Below are 19,384 nucleotides of genomic sequence, written 5' to 3'. Positions count from 1 at the left end.
AGAATTCTTTGCTTGAGCGTATGTGCATATGGGAGCGGAAGTCAGCATCCACGTCTTCCACTGTATCTCCTCCAGTGTCTCTCACCGCACCTGGCTCAGCGACTGACCAGATGGGCTAGTCTTTGAATTCTAGGTCAGTGGCTGTCTTTGTCCTCCCCGCAGTACAATTACAAGACTGGGTGACATCACCTGGATTTTATGTGGGTGCTGGAGATCCAAACTCAGTCCTCATACTTCCATTTCAGGCACTTTACTGATTGAACCCCATCCCTCAGTGAACTTTACTTCTTAATTTGTGTGTGTGTGTGTGTGTGTGTGTGTGTGTGTGTGTGTGTTTCACGCACATGGGTGTGCAGGTGTGTATCCATGTGCGCATGTGTAAGCCAGAGGAGGGCAATGGGACTTCTTCCTCTCTGCTTGTTCTTTCAAGGCAGCCTCTCTTACTGAACCTGAGCTCACCTGGTAAATTCAGGCAGGGGTCCCACGGAATTCTCAGGCTCCGCCTGTCTCTGCCGTCCAGCGCTGGGGTCGCAGGCACAAGCAGCCACACTCAGCTTTTCTACATGGGGGCTGGGCATTTGAATCTGGTGCCTCCTGCCCGCCCAGCAAGTGCTCTCATCCCGAGTCCTCCCCTCAGCGTATCAAGCCTTATTTCTATGAAGCCCTTGCACATCTCTACAGACAGGATCAGTTTGGTGACACAAACCTTTTCTCACAGTCCCTACTCCCAATTGCAAGTTCTTAAGCACTGCTGCCATCTTATTTATTTCTTTCTATCTAAGAAGCACTTCAAGTAGTCGCCTACTCGGTATTTGTTGAATGAGTTGTAAGCGCGGTGAGCTGCTCCTATTTAAAACACATTATTGATAAGGAATCTCTTTAAAACATTGTGCTAACATGTCTATGACGTAATAATATCACTGAAAATAAATTCATTTCAGTAAAAAGGCAAACAGGGGGGAGGGCAATCCATCTCTCAAGAAGGAGTCTGAAACGGCTGTTTTTAATTGCTAACAACATTTTTATTGTAAGAAATACAAAAGGTATGACAAACGTAGAAACCATTTTCTGGTTTTGCTTCAACCAATTCAGCTGGCACACAAGTGAATCCAATGGACAGTGACCTTTGAACAATGGTTTTGAAAAGCAATGAATTCAATTACCTGACAATAAATACCTAAATTTGCAGTCTAGCACCCAGTAGAAATCCAGTTTCCGAAGGAGTATTGATCTGTAACCCTCCTCAGTTCCTGCCCATTTCCTCTCCTACCAACACAGACATAGAATGAATACTGTAGCCCCCCCTCTCCAGGGAAGTCCCAGGTTAAGATGCCCTCAGGAAGCCTGGAGTCACCCCTTCCCCAAGCTGCTTTTAAAAATGGACTTCTAGTGATGGGAGATTTGGTAGAAGCTGTGGTCTTTGGATGACACCACACACCTCTGCTTCCCCATTCTTCTCAGTGGAAAGGGCTCAGGTAAACTGACCAGTATTTTCATCTGCTTCAAAGAAGGGAGCAACAGCCTTCAGCTCGGGCTGTGAAGGGCAGCCTTAGAGATATCCTTTTATGCTTTTCCTCAGGAGGCTTCCTGTGTGGAGTGGGGGTGTGTGTCACTAGAGTGACACAGGTCTACTGGCCCGTCCATTCCTTTGCTATGTGTTCCCCAGGGTCATTTTTCTGAGGACTAGTTACCTGGATAGGTAGGGCTGCCACAAAGGATGAGCCACACCCACCCTTGAGTATACAGCACACGGTTGGTTCACAGACCCTTCAAAGAAAGGTCCCTGGGTGAACCTGGCAGGCCGGCCTGGTAACCCCACCTAGTGGGCACAGAGAAGAGCCGAAGCAACGCCATCTCCAGGACTCCTGCCCTGTGCTTCTAAGACTGTGTTCTAGGCTCCCACACCGCTTCTTTGACCTGTTGAACCCAGAGCACCAAAACAGAGCGTTCTGTAGCGATATGAGCAAACGGAACAAGAGCAATTATGCACCTTGAGGGAATGTGCACCCTGATGTCTGCACCGTGAAATCCAAACAGCAGAATGAGTTTCAAGTATGAAGAAACACAGTGAAAGCAGAGCCTGCAGATGGACAGCATACAGCAGCAGCCTGGAATGTTCTTCTCCTGGGAGCACAGGCAACAATGAACACTGAATGATGACTGGGTTTAAAGATCAGGATGCACAAACATGCTGGGGGCATGTAAGGCTGACAGCATGAGTACATTCTGGGCCTGGCATCGGGTATTATCTCTTGATGACTATGGCCAGCCAAAGGCAAAGTGGGGGTGGTGGCCAGGCCTAGGCAAGCACACTTGGTGCTGAAAAGTATTTCTCATCACATACTTGATGCCCAAAACTCGGCCAAGGAGGTGGAGAGCGCCAAAGGAGCAGGTCAGGGTAGTAGCAGGAGCACCTTGGGAAGGGAGGGAGAGATGCAGGGCTGGGGTGTACAGTGTGGGGGACACTGGACTTCTGGGGCTGGCTTATACAGCCTAGATTAGCATCTAATATGTGAGACCTCTACAATTCTAGGACTGTGACTTCAGTCCAGAAAACTACGAGTCCAATGTCCAAATGAAGCTCTTTTTACCTTTACACATTTCTATTCTAAGAATAAGTCACACAAGAAGCAGCTTACCGTGTACAACAGCTTCGCTAAGGCCTAGAAGCAAGTTTTAACTCATCTGTATAGGAATCCAGAAACAAAACACACCTTATAGTGAAAACACACTTCTACGTATCTAGAAAGGACAACCCTGCAACAGTCCCTACAGCTAACAGGCACTCACGCGGGGACGTGGCACTGAGCCCTGACACACACCGCTCACCTACACCAAACACTTGCCCATTAACCTTCAGCTCAGACCAGAAACAGCAGAAACACAGCAGGCTTTTGAGTTGTTAGGGATTTCTGGCTGTTAAGATCTCAAATAACATGCGATCCCACAGCAAAGTTGCCTGAAATCTGAAAACACGTTCTGAAAGCCTCAAGGCATAAACTGGCAGTTCCGTTTCTACAGGACCCCCCCCCCCCCCCGTTCCCTTCTCCACAGAACCACCTGTTCCCACCGCTGCACCGGGCACCTACAAGGGCACCAGATTGCTTTGAGAAGTTTTTGTTCACAGACCCAGTCAGGAAGCAGCACCCAGATGCCTGCTCTGCCTGGCATCCACTTTGCTGGACACCTAAATTAAGGCAATCTCTACCCGCTTCTCTACCTTAGTATTTGCTGTAATTATTCTTACACTACACTAAATATCCATCTGCCAGAAGCAACAGCTACAAGTCCGTGCCTTCGTCTTTTAACACAACAAGACACCTAGACACCAAAAGTACTACACCTAACCAACTGAAATCTTAATCATGTTACACACATGCAGCTTATTTGGGGTATCACTGTAATTTTGTTTCCTTAGCTCCATCAAGACCATGATAATGAGCATTGAATTCAAGCCCTAACATCTGCCTTTTGTCGCACTTCCACAGGACTGGTGCGGTTTAGCAATAAATAATATACATGAATAATAATAGAAATAATTTATGTAATGTGGAACTTGATAAAAAATTCCCCATCTGCTAAGTGCTGTTCCTAGTACACTATTAATTCCATGTACTAATACATCTATTACTGTTCATAGGAAAATAATGAAGATAAGTAAGAACTGAAATATACATGAATACACTGTTAGAAACAGGACCAGAGTGAAAAGATACATGATGTGGGGGAATGCCAAGAAATGATGGAATCTATTTTAATCACTCAGAGAGAGAGAGACTTAAGGTCAAACTCAGAGATGTTGGTGGCCACAGAAATATTGCTGGCTAATACATATTACTGCATTTTATAGACCGGAAGATAAGAAAACATCAAGTGGGGGGAGAGGGCCCCTCAGCCTCAGCTCATCAACAGAAGGTGGTGAACCCCTGCCTGAGTTAGGACGTACAGAACTCTGTGGCTTTGTGCTCAATTAGGGCCAGACATAAGTCCTGGCAGCCAATGTGTGCCTATGTGTCTCCTGAAAACAAAACAAAACAAAAACAAACGAACAAAATCCCCTACATTTGACAGTCTCAAGGTGCTGATTATTTGTGTGACCCAACAATTCACACAAAAGCTTCTTGTGAACAGGAAAACCTTTCTGTTCAAGGGATAATTTGCTCATTAAAGAAGAAAAGAGAGAAATTGGAAACTAAAAAATTACATGCTTGTGCCAAAATGAAGTAGCAAACAGTTGTTCAAAATGAAACATTTCCAGGAGTAACTTTTTGCCACCATGTATGTAGCAGGAAAAATAAAAATTTCTTCTGTAATTATACATCTAAAACAAACCAAAACCAAACCAAAACAAACCCCACAAACTTTGAGTGTGAGACGTCTGGTAACGGAGGTGCAGGCAGCATCCAGCGTGTCTCTGCACCCGAGCTAGCAAGTAAACTGATGCTCAGAGGCAGCCACGTGCTCCTAAGAGGGCATCACAGAGGTTCTGAGCGGCAACACGGCATTGGCTCTCCCACAACCACCTCTGGGCCTGGCCCGGCCGCCCTGGCCCGGCTGCCCTGGCCCATGATTCTGCCTGGTGGGCTTCAGAACGATTGCAGAGAGCAGACCTGGGGGAACTTGGACTTTCACTGAGAGACCTAACCTGGAATCTGCCTCAGTGAGAGCAGAGGGATGAAAAGAGCCGGATATTCTCAGGGCCTCGGCAGGGCCTGGTCTGTATTCTGATTCAGTGTAAATAACTGAGGCTCGCCCGCCTGCCTGCCACTCTGGAGTGAAGTCAAGCAGGGGCGTGTGTGTGTGTGTGTGTGTGTGTGTGTGTGTGTGTGTGTGTGTGTGCGCGCGCGCGCGCGCGCGCGCGACAGTGACACTCAGAAGGGACAAACTGCTTTCTGCCGTGGTGTGCCGGAAGCTGAAATACCGTGTCTGTTGATCCCCTCTGCACTGTCATCACTGGCTCCGGGGGATAGATAGGTCTCTGAGCAGAAATGTGAATTCACAAGGCAGCATAAACCCGATTCTGACAGTGGAAAACCCAAAGCCTTACGTAGATTCCTTCCTGAGTTGTTATGTTCATATATACAAACCCAAAATTTAAGAATTAGAATTGAAATGTTTTCACTTGTGGTTTACACGGGTCAAAAACCTGCCAGTTCCTTGGTTATTGACAGTCGGTTTTAGCACTGCAGCCTTTAGAAAGGGTTTGCTATACTCAAATTACTGACACGCTACTTCTCTTGTTCACTTGAATTTAGAAATGAATCACTGTCACAGGGCCACAGAGGGCGGAAAGCAGCAGACAAGGGAGGTGGGAGTCCTGCCTGGGGCCCCTCTTCACAGAGGAGGGTTGACTTCAGGGAAGTGGAAGTAGTTGGGTGTCCTAGAACTGCAGGTAACTTTGGGTGCCTCAGAAATGTCCCCTCAGTAACTGTAAAGGCATTCCTTCACCTCTGAAGCGCCATTCTCAAGCATAACTTAGTCACTCAGAACCTAGCTGCAAAGCAAAATGTACAAGCTGCACAATATTGTGAAGACTGTTAATAACCTGAAGAAACGTGTTAGATGACCGTTAAAGATGCGTGGGAAACAGTTTGGGGTAATATCTTGAGAGCACCTCTTTAGCCTCGGTCAGATTTTTCTCTGAGAGTGCCACCTTGTGGAACATACTGGATATAGCAACAACCTCCGCCCCCCCCCCCCCCAACTTCTGCCCGGACAAAACCAAACCAATTCCCAATTACCTTCCATTCTCACCATTTTAATTTGGAATTACTGTAATAGTATTTTCTGTAGACTTTTGAGGAAAAACCTGAGGAGAATTTATTCTCAGGTGGCTATTTTCTTGGGCGCCAGAGAACCAGACCACAGAGGCACGGATATCCTAGCAGTCAGTTAGATTTAACTTGCTGAAAACCCTGGAAGAGACGTCCAAAAAAGGCAATTCGGTACTTCATTAGAAAAATTAAAAAAAACCAAACTGAGAAAAACAGTTAAAAATTGAACCTGGACAGTGGTGGCGCATGCCTTTAATCACAGCACTCGGGAGGCAGAGGCAGGCGGATCTCTGTGAGTTCAAGGCCAGCCTGGTCTACAGAGCAAGTTCCAGGATAGCTAGAGCTACACAAAGAAATCTTGTCTTGGGGGAAAAAAAAAAAGGATCTCTTTCAGAAGACAGTAGGGCAAAAGAATAGTTTTCACTTATTTCCTTAAAAAACAACAAAACTAAAAGCCAACGGAAATTAGATATGCTTGAGATGTGCAATCCTGGAGCCTGGAAGAGGCAGGAGGCTGCAGGCACCAGGCCAGCCTGGGAAGCTGGGAGGAGAGGAAGTGCTGTGTTTCTCGTGCATGTGCGGCCCCACTGTTACGAATCATTCCAGGAATCACACTTTGCATCAGGCTTTGGTAGCATAAGGCTCTTCCATTGTGGAGAATGAATGTATGAACACCTCCCTAACTATGGACTTAGACTTAAGGATGCACATGATGAAGGATTTTTGGATAAGGTTTATAGGTTGTCCGTTTTCAGCTGCCTAGGAGGTAAATGCCACTTAATTTTCATTTTTTATAGTGAATATTCTTAGGCATGTATGTATAGTGAGTATAGCTTCAGATGGCTGCTTTTTTCCTATGAAATGAAGAAAAATGATACCAGTGATTCTGTGTGTCTCCACAAAATTTGTGTTTTTTTTGACACACCAAGTCCACAAGTGCTGGATGACTTCAAAAATGTTTCCTGGAATACACTTAAAGGCAAAAGTGTATTATTCAAAAATGTATGTAAATCTGAAAATACCCTTTGAATACTGTTGTTTGTTCCCCATTACTTTGTCATCTTTAGGGGTTCTGAAATTACACAGCATCGTTATCTCATGTCGCGATGTAAAGCATGCATTCTCTCTCGTGCAGGCTATCAACAGGGGCTGACAGGGAGCAGGAACGGTGGCACGGGATTGAATGCTCTTCTTTCCTGAACCCAGCTGTGCGACAAAAATGTGCTTTCAGGAGATGTGAGTCACTAGGTGCTCCTAAAACACAGTCAGACCGGGGCAGTGGTGGTGCACGCCTTTCCTCCCAGCAATCGGGAGGCAGGGGCAGGCAGCTCGACTTGAGTTCGAGGCCAGTCTGATCTATAAAGTGAGTTCCAGGACAGCCGTGGCTACACAGAGAGACCCTGGTGTGTGTGCGCGCATGTGCGTGTGGTTCTCTCTAGAAAGTGTACATGATTTAACGCCCACAACGAGAATGGCTATAACTGACCTTAGTAGGCACAGCTTTTCAGAGAAGCAGCTACGGTTACTTAAAAAACAATTTCAGGACATAAAGTTCAAAATGTTTGCTCCTTTTGACTTTCTCAAATAAGCTGGCTAGCATCCTATTCCAGAGGCAACTGCACCCCTTTCTATTTAAGGCGAAGTGCTGTGTTATGCTAGCATTTTCATTTTTCATTAAAAATGATCACGTGGAGGTACAGGTTTTAAGTGGCGACTTCTGAGCTGTTTTAAGTCAATCACTTAAGGCTAAATTCAAATCTACTACTCAGTGAGTGGGTTCTGAGGGAAAATCGTGAGAAGCTGGGGGCAGAAATGGTCCCAAGCTAATGAAACAGTTCCTCTGCTGCTCAAGCGCCCGTCTTTCCAAGAGGGACAGCGTGGGAGGCTGCGGCCCACTGGGTGCTCACGGACTGTGCTGCTACATGGGGTGGGCGGCTGGGACTCCTCGCCACAAGACAGCGTGTGAGCTTATGGGGACTGCTTGGAAAACGCCCCTTTTGCTTCTGAAGAGGCTGACAGAACTCCCTGGGTCCCGCAATGCCACGGCCTCTGGAACCAAACCCCGAAGAGAGGCGATTGGGCATGTTCCTGCACTGTTCCTCCTGCAATGTCAAACTTGTTTCTCCTCACTGAGAGCTGTTTCAGCAGAAGGCTGGGGCAGTAGGGTCTTCTCAGGGACAAGGGTGCGTGACACCATCCGCCACAGAGGGGGAACCCTATTCACCCAGCCTTCACTCTACTTTATGTTCCCATGTGCTACTAAGGGCCAGGATGGCAAGGTTCCTTGTATGGAGACTGGGTTTCAGAAGTGTGAGCCTCAGGGAGACGTATATCCAGAGAACAGCTGTATGAACAAAGATCTGGGGCAGAGATGCGAAATCCAGAGAGGTGGGATGCCCCTTCTGCACCATCCTGGCACAATATGACAAGTTTCTAATATTAAAATGTTTGTGATTTAAAAATAGTTCTTAAAGCAGGGCAGTGGTGGTGCACGCCTTAGTCCCAGCACTCGTGAGACATAAGCAGGTGGATCTTTGTGAGTTCGAGGGCAGCCTGGTCCCCAGGACAGCTGGAGCTACACAGAGAAACCCTGTCTCAAAACCAAAAAACAAACGAACAAAAAATACCCCCCCAAAACAATGTCCCCCCAAACCCAGAATGAACAATCAAAACACCTACTAAGAAATAAGCCCAAAAAGGATGACAATAATGAAGCTGAACTCTATTCGTTAAAAATTCTGAAGAGTAGATAGATTCCAGTTTAAGACAGCTGTATTTTCCTTGAACAAAGCTAATGGGTGAGGGGTGAGGGGTGGGGGTGTGTCTTTTTTTCTTCCAAAAGCTCTCAAAATTATTTTCACTTTATCACATGGATACTAATCCAAAATGGAGTAGGCCATGGCAAATGAGTTTTATGTTCGATTTCTAGGCCCCAGCAAAAACCTGCCTTTTGAACCTGTTCAAAGGCAAGGCAGAACTCACTGTCCCAGTGAGACCTAGGACAGGCCTTGTCTGCTGCTCTGAGCCTAGCTCAAGCTTTGATACACTGATAACAGGCCCCAGTGCTGTAGTGATGAGGCACAGAACATGCTCCCAGCCTAGCTTTTTTTTTTTTTAAATCTTGCTTTTGAAAAAAAAAATTCTGTTTCTCAAGATACTGAATCAGAAGAATGTAATAAATGTACTAAAAAAAAAAAAAAAAGGAAAAAGAAAAAAAAAAAAAAGAATGACTCCCAACCCCCAACGCTCTCAGGAAGGGCATCTAATTATTCTCTATTCAAGATAATAACATGTATTATTCAGCTACAAAGAATTCAGTAAGGCTTCAGAATATATAAACACCATCTGAGACCTGTCCTACTGTGTGAAACATCAGCCATTCTTTCTACGCTGTTCCACGCTGAAACACGATCTAGTTTCTATACACGTGCACCTGAACCATGACTGACCACACAGCTACACCCCCCAAAGCTGCTGTCTGCGCCTTCTGATCACCAGTGCATGAAACTCGAGCACAAGGCGAAGGTGGCACGGAGTAGAAGGGACTGAGAGGGAATAGCAAGGCACAGCTGTGTCTGATGCCCAGGCCAGGCCGGCTCTGCAGACAACAGAGCTGAGCACAAGGCGCCAGAGAAGAGGACATCCTGCGGATGGAGGGAGAGAGAGATCACCTTAGAAAGTAAACAGCTACCTCTAAAACGGCGGAAAAGCCACCCTCCTCCCCTCAGTGGACTCTCTAGAAATGTAAAACACCCAGTGCCCACTGGCTGACAGCAACCTCTACACTGGTGACACACAGAACAGTACTCTACACTGCCCAAGTGACCTCATGACAGCAGGCGGGAAGACTACTCTAAGAAAAGGAGGAGGACCCTGTTCCGATTGCAGAACTGGAGCCGTAAGCCATAACCAAGGTCACTGGCAAAGCATCAGTGAGAGACAGTGAGCAGGCAGGCGTGGTGTGGGGGCAGCTGGGTAATCTGGCCTCGTTAGGCAACACATATCAGACGTGCTGGCACCAGAGAAGGTGGGCACTAGACACCTCAGGCAGACCATGGCAAGTGCACGGTGCAAGTGTGGGGTAGCAGGTGTGGAGAGCTAAAAGACAGTCCTGTCTCTAGTCAGAACCATCTCCAAATCAGAGAAGGAAGCAATCCCCTAACAAAGAACAAAATACCAAGAAACGCAAAGGAAATAACAACATTTCAAACCAGAAAATACAGGCCATCTCTATCTTTAAAATGTATTTGAGGTACACTCCCTAAACCTATTGCAAGTAATGAAATGCTTATAAGGCCTTTCCCAAAAGAAACAATTGAGTACTGTACTATATATATGACTTAGGACAAGTAAATCCAGCTTTCCAAAGAGCAAATAGAAGAATGCATGCTTAGAAAAAGTCTCTTAAAAGATACTAGGGTTTTTCCTCCCTTTTTCTCTCTCGTTTTTGTGGTGTCTAAAACTTTATCGTTTACTGCTAGCAAAAGCTTTTGGACAGAAAGGAAACGCTGAGGACGTAGGCTCACCTTTCTAACTGAGAGGACTACACTGCCGAGTCACCTTCATTGAACAGCCCTTGTTACTATCAGTCACTTTAGTCCTTAAAATTCTATTATTCTTGTTGTCTACAAAAAGTAACACTTGACGAGATCAGGGATCTCTCTCTCACACACACTCACAAGTACCAAAGCAGGCCCAGCAGCTGCCGAGAGATGACATCATAACTCAGCTGGGCCTGGATTACCCATCCCACACTGGCAGCATTCAAGGCTAGAAAATGAAACGGCAGCACAATTGGTCAGCAGCTTCTCTTCTTCTGGAAGTTTTCCAGGCTCTTGAAACAGACAGACAGACAAACAAGTGAACGAACATAAAGCTGCAATTACTCTTGCATTGATTTCTGAACAGTAAACTAGGTGGTGTCCTTGGTGGAGCAGAACCCATCCAGAAGCCGGCAGCTGGAAGGCCCAGAGCCAGCACTCTTGAACTGCTCCGCAAGGCTTGCTGAGGGCACTCGTCAGCTGCCAGCACGCTTCGATGACCAGCTCATGGCATCCCTGGGGAACCTCAGGCTGTGTTCAGCTCCGAGGTGCCCTGGGTGGATGACAGGTGGGTATGCAGGCTGTCCTTGTACCTCTCCAGGTCTTGGAAGTATGGGTGATTCAGGGCGCCATAGGCGGATATTCTTTTAGCTGGATTAAATGTCAAGCATTTCTGCAATAAAGAAAACATTTTATCAGAAACATATCCAGGTGAATAATGTGCTTGTACATTGGACCTCGGGGCAAGCCTTGGAAAAGGTGGCCTCTAAACCTCTAACTGTTCTGCTTTAGGGAGAAAGTCACCAGTATGAGAATGAACTAAGCACCCCAAACAATAAATACTGCTTCTGTTAAAAAAAAATTAATTTTATTGCCAAATAACTGACTTAAAAATCACCTTACAGAATCACACCTTTTTCAAGGGTTGGTAGGCTGGGAGGAACATCCTTACCGTCACTGAAGTTACCCTCGACCATGAACTGACCTAGACCTTCAGGGTAACACAGAGAAGAGCAGGTTTTGACCCACAGTCTGAATCAGGTAATAAGGGCTCTTCACTCGGGAGGCTAACAGCAGACTTCTAACTCACAGGGCTCTGACGACAAGGACAGTCCAGAAGGAAGGGCCTTCCGAGTTCCCAGGGGCAGCACAGTATACACAACATCAATAATTAGGAGTTTGAGCGTACAAAAGCACTTATTGTGTTTTTTAAAAAAGTCCCACATTTGAAGCATGTGTGCATTTGTGTCTGTGTGTGGGAATGTGCACATGGGTGCAGGTACCTGTGGAGGCCAAAAGAGAGCGATGCTGGAGTTGGGAGTTACAAGCTGCCATGGGTGCTGGGAACTGAACCTGAGTCCTCTGCAAAAGCTGTGTATATTCTTAAGAACCGAGACATCTCTCCAGCCCCAGAATCTGATTTTCAGTGGGATTTTTTTATATGTGCATGGCACACTAAATGCTTATTAAATACATCAATAACTAGAAGTACTGTTACTTGGTTCTTTTGGGGGAAAACATCTGCATAGATGTGAGTCTCAAGTCACTTCAAGTCTCACGGAACTTTAAACAAGTCAACATGTTTACTTGTCAAGAAGCCTGTGCCCAAGGAATCCAGAGTCTTCTAACGCTGCATCCAAATACTCATTCAAAACTTTGTGTTAAGAGTTGGAGGAGAGCCGGGCAGTGGTGGCGCACACCTTTAATCCCAGCACTCGGGAGGCAGAGGCAGGCGGATCTCCGTGAGTTCGAGGCCAGCCTGGTCTACCAAGTGAGTTCCAGGAAAGGCGCAAAGCTACACAGAGAAACCCTGTCTCGAAAAAACCAAAAAAAAAAAAAAAAAAAAAGAGTTGGAGGAGAAAAGACATTCCAGAACCAAAAGCCACCAGTTGGAAACAAAAATCCACAGGAGGACTACAGCCTCTCATACCGTGCGGTTGTGGCACACGATGCTATTTGTCTAAACAGGCACAGGCCAACCACATCCCGGAACTTACCAGAAGCAGGTCTTTGCCTACTTCATCAATATCTGTCACAAACTTCTCAATGGGCTGGGCAGATTTGGAATGAAAAGCCTGCCTGGGAAGGGCAACATCCCTGGGCCAGTCATCTTCTCCTGGGAGTCCAATCACACTACAGATGAACAGAAGTGAATGTGAACATTGGCAGTTAAGCGAAGGGCTTCCTCACCAAATCCTAGAGCAGGCAAACACCACAGGGCGTGGGGGGTCAGGAGCTCTGGGAGAACCTCACCTCATGGTGGAAAGGGTTCTCACTGAGCCGCCTGCCCTGTACAGGGCAGGCACATGGCACAATCTCAGGCACTGTGAAGCTCTCTGGCAGGAATAAGCAGCGTCCCTGGCAGCAGACACTAATGGGAGGTGTGTGGATGGGACCTGTGTAGCCAGGGGCCAGTCCTGGTGTAGTGACGAGGCAGGGCCTGCTATTCTGAAGACAGACACTTGGATATACAGGGTCCTCCTCTACGCCCGATGACGCTCTGCTCTGTGTTGATACAACAGCTTTGTGAAGACGGGCTTTCACAATGCCTGCCCAGCATGGCTTATTAACACGTTACTTTGGCCAAGTTTTTAAATTAAAGAGTAATTTTCTAAACAGTTATGTAAATTAGACTCAAAAATAAGGTTAAAAAGTATGTCGGTCCCATCTTATGCAAGCACTATTTAGTGGTATTCCGGAGTGAGAAAGAGTCAATTAAAGGGGTGTCATTTAGGTTTCCCCTGACAACCATTCCGGGATCAGAAATGTGGAGGGAACAGCAAGCCATAAAAAGAGCTTTGGGAATAGGCAGATGTGGCTTCAAATTCAGCACCTGCCCTTAACTGACAAGTGAGGACAAATTACAGGACAGCCATGAGCTCTGGGGTCTTTACGTATGTGACAGTGTAATTTATGGTTGTATGAGGGATGGTGGTAATTTACTGAAGCTGCATACTACAGTGCCTGGCACACAGTACGTGCAGCCGACATCCATTTGTTACTTATTATTGGTAGGCTGGTGGCTCCACATAATTTATACATACGCAGTATCATTTCTAGTTTATGTATAGGTTATACATAAATTTATTATTTGTAGTTTATGGTAAGTGTATTTGGACAGTACATAGACTCTGAGTTAACTCTGAACTGAAAAACAAAAACATGGTTTAGTAGACAGGGTATACAGTTGCAGATACTGATCCAAACTATTTGCATTAAGTCCTCTTCTGTACTTTCTGCAGCATAGGACCAGAAGGTGTGGCCATAGACATCTTTCAAGAAGACAGATGGTAAACGTCACAGGATCTACAGGACGTTGTCACTGTTCCCTTCCCACATCACAGACCTCCCTGGGAAGAGCAGATTCCCTGCCATCCATGCAGATGCCACCAGATATGGAGGCAAGACACTAACACTGTCCCCTACAGGCATTGGCAGAGAGCCACATAAAGGCAGACTCATGGACATACTGGGATCAATGAGCGAAATCATGACTTGTGCAGCATACAAGTGTGTTCAATAGCAAGGGTTATAATGTGAGTAACAAAAGGGTAAAAACATTGTTATAACTACAAAAGGAAACACAGGGATGTGTTTGAATAGAATGGGCTATGGCGGTGGAGGAAAAGAATACTTGTTACAGACAGTTTGAAACTTCTGTCCCTTTTATATCAAGACTTTTGTACATTATCATCAGCTACCTGGAAATGGATTATAACGATGCTTAGAATTTAAATTACTTTATTGGCACCATTTTTTGAAAAGGTAATATTTTACTGTGCAGTCCAGGCTGGCTTCAAACTCACAATCTTCCTGTCTTAAGCCTCCTGAGTATTATTAGCAGCTTTGAACATACCTGTAGATTTGAAATCTTATGAATACAGCAGTCAGAGCCAAACACTTTCAGAGAAACACTATGTCTATCTGTATAAGTAAACACACATTAACTACATATAGGCGTGGATATATATGCCTACATACATACATATGTAAAAATAAAACTTAAAGCCCACCCTACTGTATAAACCCGTGAGACACTTGGGTCAGGTGTATCACCTCAGTGACGAGAAGACAGATCGAGGGTGAGAATGCCTGCTGCAGTCACACACTCAGGTCTCCCTACTCCGTATCTCGTATTTTACTTCTATTTAATGATGCTACCGCTCTTAGAAAATGCTAATGTGTGGCCTCACACCATGTCTCACTTCTGAAGCACTCGACAGTCTCTGAAAACAGAATCTGTCTACAGCTTACCTTATTAAGAGTGTGAGAATACAGGACTTTCCTTAGGGGGAAAAGATCAACTTCCTGTCCAATCAAGACTGCCATGGCCCATAATGAGCATAATGAGATTGTGACAAGTTCATTAGAAAAGGCCTGCATCATATTTCACAGTTTGGACAGCTGAACAGAAGCTGTGATCGCTGACATTTACACTGGGAAGCCTGTCAGGGTGCAGACTCTATCAATGGCTGTGCTGGATGGGGCAGAGGTAATTCCTCGAGCAGTTTATCAGTGACACTAGGGTGCAGCATTGTCCCTTTTCTGTGGAGAGGACCATTCAGACCGATGAAGCCAAGCCAGGAACCAAGAAGTGTAATCTAAAGGCACAAAACATACAAGGCTTTGCGGCTGCTTTTCTGCTAGCCACGTGGGAGTGCCAGGCCTTGGCCAAAAGTCGAGGAGGCTTTCCCACGGGACAAGCCAAATGTCCCTTTTGGCCTACTGCACTGGCTCCGTGGTCGAAGAGTACATGCAGTGTTACAGGTCTGCAGACCACGCTGGGGGTGGCCAGGAATCCCAGGAGGAGTAGGCAAGGGACGGGGAGCAGGTGACGACCCCCAGGGCCCAGCAGGCAGATGCCACCAAGACAGCCTTTCCTTTCCATAAGGGAAAACTGGCATGCCTACTTTCCTGGGTCCCTCTCGAAGATCACATGCACACAGAACACACTGCACAATCCCAGGGAGAATACGAGTCCGGCAGTGAGCAACAGGAGCTTGTCATGCAAAGGCAGGGCAGCGAACAAAAGGACTTGGCAGAGCATGCGTCCATTTTACAGGATTGTCAGGAGATGCAGTGCTGGTGGGTGCTCAGGACCTGGGAAGTCCCCAGACAAGACCAGACCAGACCGGACCAGACCAAACCAAAACAACAATAACAAAGTAAACTACCTCGCAACACACAAATCAAAGCCAACAAATGTTCTTTCAGCTTCAAAGCATTGGGAACAGCTTCTAATTCACCAAAGAACCGAGTTATCAGCTTTGGGGTGAATTCCAGGTTTGAAGCAATCACGCTTAAACAGATAATTCTGTAGGGGCATTGTATTTTTTTTTGAGGGGGAGGGGGAGGAGGAAGTCTTATAGATTCAAAATTCCATGAAAGTCACTTGAGATTCCTAAAAATGTCACCAACCAATGATGATGGTGATTTTTAGCCAGGACCCCGAAGCTCTTTCCAACCTATCTAACTTGGGGTGGGGCTCGGCAAAAGTACATTTCCAAATAGGATGCCAGGCAGCACGCCTTGTGAGAAGAAAGGCCCCAGCTACATTCTAGCAACATGAAAGCATGCACCTCCTCACGTGCACAAACATGTAGGTACGAATGAAGTTTGCAAATCACCACAGAGCAATGGAACGAATGGCTGGAAGCAACGAGTGAGCTGGAGAACAGGCGGCACGGAGAAGCTCAAGTCAGTTCCATTCCTCGGGTGCACAAGTTAAAGAAAAAAGGGTGAAGGTAGCAATCCTGAGCTGGGCATAGTGCGGTAAACTCACCGGCCGTAGGGGGCTTCGTGTGACGACTTCTCACTCACACAGTTACTCGGCCACAGTCTAAGATGAGAACCTAGGTCTCTCGTTCCCTATTTTGGTGTTCTGAGAGAAAATGTGACAGAGGAGCATTTTTTGTCCTTGGCTTGGGAATGCAATGAAAAACCAACAAGAATGGTCAAGGACTCTCAATGAGAACAGGATGCCTCCCTGGACAGGCTGGGAATCCTAAGCCATCAAGGGTCCCGTCTCTTAGGGGAGGCAAATTGGATGTGACCACAAGCGGACAACACATCTGCACGATGGAGCTTGCGCTCAGAGCTCAGCCAAGCATGGAGAAGCAGCAACGACCGGCCCAGGAAGCACACAAGCTCACAGAGCAGAGCAGCGCGGCGGCTACGCGGATGACCAGCCCTGTGAGGGGCTCTCTCCTACCCTGTCCCCACTCACCACACCAACTAGTAAGACTGTCTGCAGCAGCAGCTTGAGGCAAGAGAGAGAAGAGAGAAAGAAGAACATCAGAGGAAAGTCACTGCAAACTCTTCATGTGACGGAAGACTGTAATTGTTACTTACTCCAAGATTTTTCCCAGCTGATCCACATCTGAACTTCCTCGAAAAAGAGGCCTAAAAGAGGAAAGACAGGTCTTAAAAGCAGGCATTTCCTGAGGTTACGTTCCAATCATTGTCATTATCACTGTCCAGCCGAAAGCCAAATTTTCTTCACCGGTGGGAGGAAGGATGACTGTCTCTCTCTGGTTAGGGGAGGCTTTCCATGCATTTCTCTTACGACAGACACCCTCCTGTTGGCTGTTGACTTTTATGACTATGCACCCGGTTTCATGCCATCCCAATAACGAAGTACCATGGTCTACAGGGCCAGGTCTTAAAGTCCAGTTTAACTTGCCATAGGGTGGAGCCCATCTTGGTCCCAGCCTCCCACTGAAGGTACATGGGAGTCCTGAGGCTGTCCTCAGAGTGCCTTTCACAACACGCCACTCGGGTACTTCTTTCTGGGCCTCTCTCCTGTCTGTCCTGGGTCCTGTAGTGCATCACTGCTGGGTCTCTTTTCTTAACTATGCCCCTGTCCTCTCTCTTAGTATTATAGTTGCTAACCATCACATGTTCAAAAAATCTTAGCTCTGGGCTTCAGCGGCAACTGTGCCCCCTTCTGAACTCAAAGCCTTCCTTATCTACAGCAACCATTTCACTGGCAATGAAATAAGCTCCCTTTGTGACATTCCTGGTGTTTTCCCAAGTAGACCAAATAGTCCTTTGAGGGTGGGGACGTCTCTAGGTTTCCCCATAAGTCTTGTCCTAATACTTTTCCTAACAGACACACGGCTACTAAACATTTGTTGTTGTTTACACCCGTAGTAACAAATAAATCTTTTTCAACTCCTTGCTCAGTGAATGGCATAAACAGCTATTTTTGTCTTTCCCTTTTAATTTTTTATTTTTGAGTCAGAGCCTTATTGCAAAGCCCACTCTTGCCTGGAGTTCATTATGTGGACTCAAGGTAGCCTCCAACTCACCACGCGGCTGCCTCAGCTTCTCTAGTGGCAGACCACCACTACTGGCCCCATTAATATCAATCGATTTCAAATATTTATAGGTTTTTGTCAAGAACTGCATTCCTTATTATACTAGATATCAAATGTGTGTGTGTGTGTGTGTGTGTGTGTGTGTGTGTGTGTTGCTGGCCACAAATCCGGAGCCAAACATGTAAAAATGAGCACTCCATTACAGAGGCAGCTGAATTCCCAGCCCTTAGACAAGTTTCAGAAATAGCGAAGCAGAAAGTGAAAAAGTGCCATAAAACTCAAAAAACAAAATCAAACAGACAACAACAACCCACAAAATTATGGATTCTTAGCAGCGATCTTTTGTAGCGTGTGAATGTTGTACCTCGAACATCTCCAAATGTTCCCCAAACGGGGTATTATTTAATTTTCACAAAAACTCCAGGAGCAATGAAGTATTACCATCACCATTGTAGACGAGGAGACAGGATCAACAAATGATACGTGACTTAACCAATACCTAAAGAATTGCAGACCTGAAGTTCAAACCAAGTCTGCTTTGCCCCAAAGCCTGCACTGCGCATCTCACGGTTATGTCGAAACACATTTGTTTTCATTACTAATGTTCTCTTAGCTCAGTTCTCTGCAGCTAAAGCTGCTGGGGAGAAGCAGTGGGGGACTCTGGGAAGGGGCACTTCAGAGTCCTGGTATTTGACAAGCCAGCTATTGAGAAGAAAGCACCTACGCAAAGGCCTAAGCCCGTCTCTTGCTCTGGGGTGCGTGTCTTAGGCTATTCGGGCAACTAGAACAGACTCATAAGCCAGAGAAGGGTCATAGGAAGAAGAAATGGACCCCTCTCAGTGAAGCCGATGGCAAGCAGGCGAGGGCCCACTTCCTGCTTTCTAAAATGGCATGGCTGCCTTCCTGCTCCCTCAAGACCCAATTGAAACAGGAGGTGTCGTAGAATATTATTTTAGAGTATGCTACTTTTGTTTAACTCTGAAGCTGTGTTACTGTGCCTGTGCAAAATACCTGAAGATCTAATAAAGAACTGAACGGCCCCTAGCAAGGCAGGAGGAAGGATAGGCAGGGCTGGCAGGCAGACTATATCGAAGGAGAAATCTGGGAGGAGAGAGAAGAGATGGAGGAGTGAAAAAAGAGGGAGCCAGAGAAGGAGGGGGACATCAGATGCCAGCCACCCAGCTACAGAGCAAGCCACAGAGTAAGAGTAAAGTTTACAGAGAATGGGAAAAGTCCAGTGACAAAAGGTAGATAATTTAAGAAAAGCTGGCTAGAAACTAAGCCAAGCTAAGGTCAGGCATTCATAAGTAATAATAAGCCTCCGTGAGTGACTTATTTGGGAGCCGGGTGGTGGGTCTACTAACATAGAACAAAAGAAGAAATAAAAAACAACATTTTGGCGTAGCAACTTAGGGCTTGAATATCCATCTAGAACCTGAGAAAGCTGAACCACAACACAAAAAGGGATGCAGCTCCTGCAAGAGTTTCTGCTAGGCAGTCTCTGCTGGTCCCTGAGCTCTTGAGCAGCCAGTACATTAAGTAGAAACAAAAAACCAAGTAAAAATGCCTGCCACCGTGCAAGCACTGGCATTCCAGAGCTCTAGGAAGGTTGATGCAGTTCCTGGTCAGAGCTTCATGCTTGGTTTTCAGGACCTGAGACGTGGGAGGAGCCAGCTGAGAGCCCCACCAGGAGAATAGGGGTGTAGGTTAGCAGTTGAAAGGATTGCTCCTATGGTCAAAAAAGGCTGAA

At 46.3% G+C, this 19,384-nt stretch overlaps 1 protein-coding gene across 2 annotated transcripts in view; it reads right to left on the bottom strand.

The window, feature by feature from the left end:
• Window positions 1-1,000: 1,000 nt before the first annotated feature.
• Cdk6 (cyclin dependent kinase 6) overlaps window positions 1,001-19,384 on the bottom strand; it is a 206,320-nt gene continuing 187,936 nt past the window's right edge. For both annotated transcript variants that reach the window (XM_076566237.1, XM_006991209.4), the window contains exons 6-8: window positions 16,667-16,717; window positions 12,313-12,448; window positions 1,001-10,988 (exon numbers count right to left, since the gene is read on the bottom strand). In XM_076566237.1, coding sequence (XP_076422352.1) covers window positions 10,842-10,988; window positions 12,313-12,448; window positions 16,667-16,717 — 334 coding nt within the window. In that variant the 3' untranslated portion in view covers window positions 1,001-10,841. The remainder of the gene's footprint in view (window positions 10,989-12,312; window positions 12,449-16,666; window positions 16,718-19,384) is intronic.

Source organism: Peromyscus maniculatus, chromosome 3, assembly GCF_049852395.1.
Source record: "Peromyscus maniculatus bairdii isolate BWxNUB_F1_BW_parent chromosome 3, HU_Pman_BW_mat_3.1, whole genome shotgun sequence".
Taxonomy (NCBI): Eukaryota; Metazoa; Chordata; class Mammalia; order Rodentia; family Cricetidae; genus Peromyscus; species Peromyscus maniculatus.
Note: the sequence above shows the minus strand (reverse complement) of the source record. Positions and strands in the feature narration are given on the sequence as shown.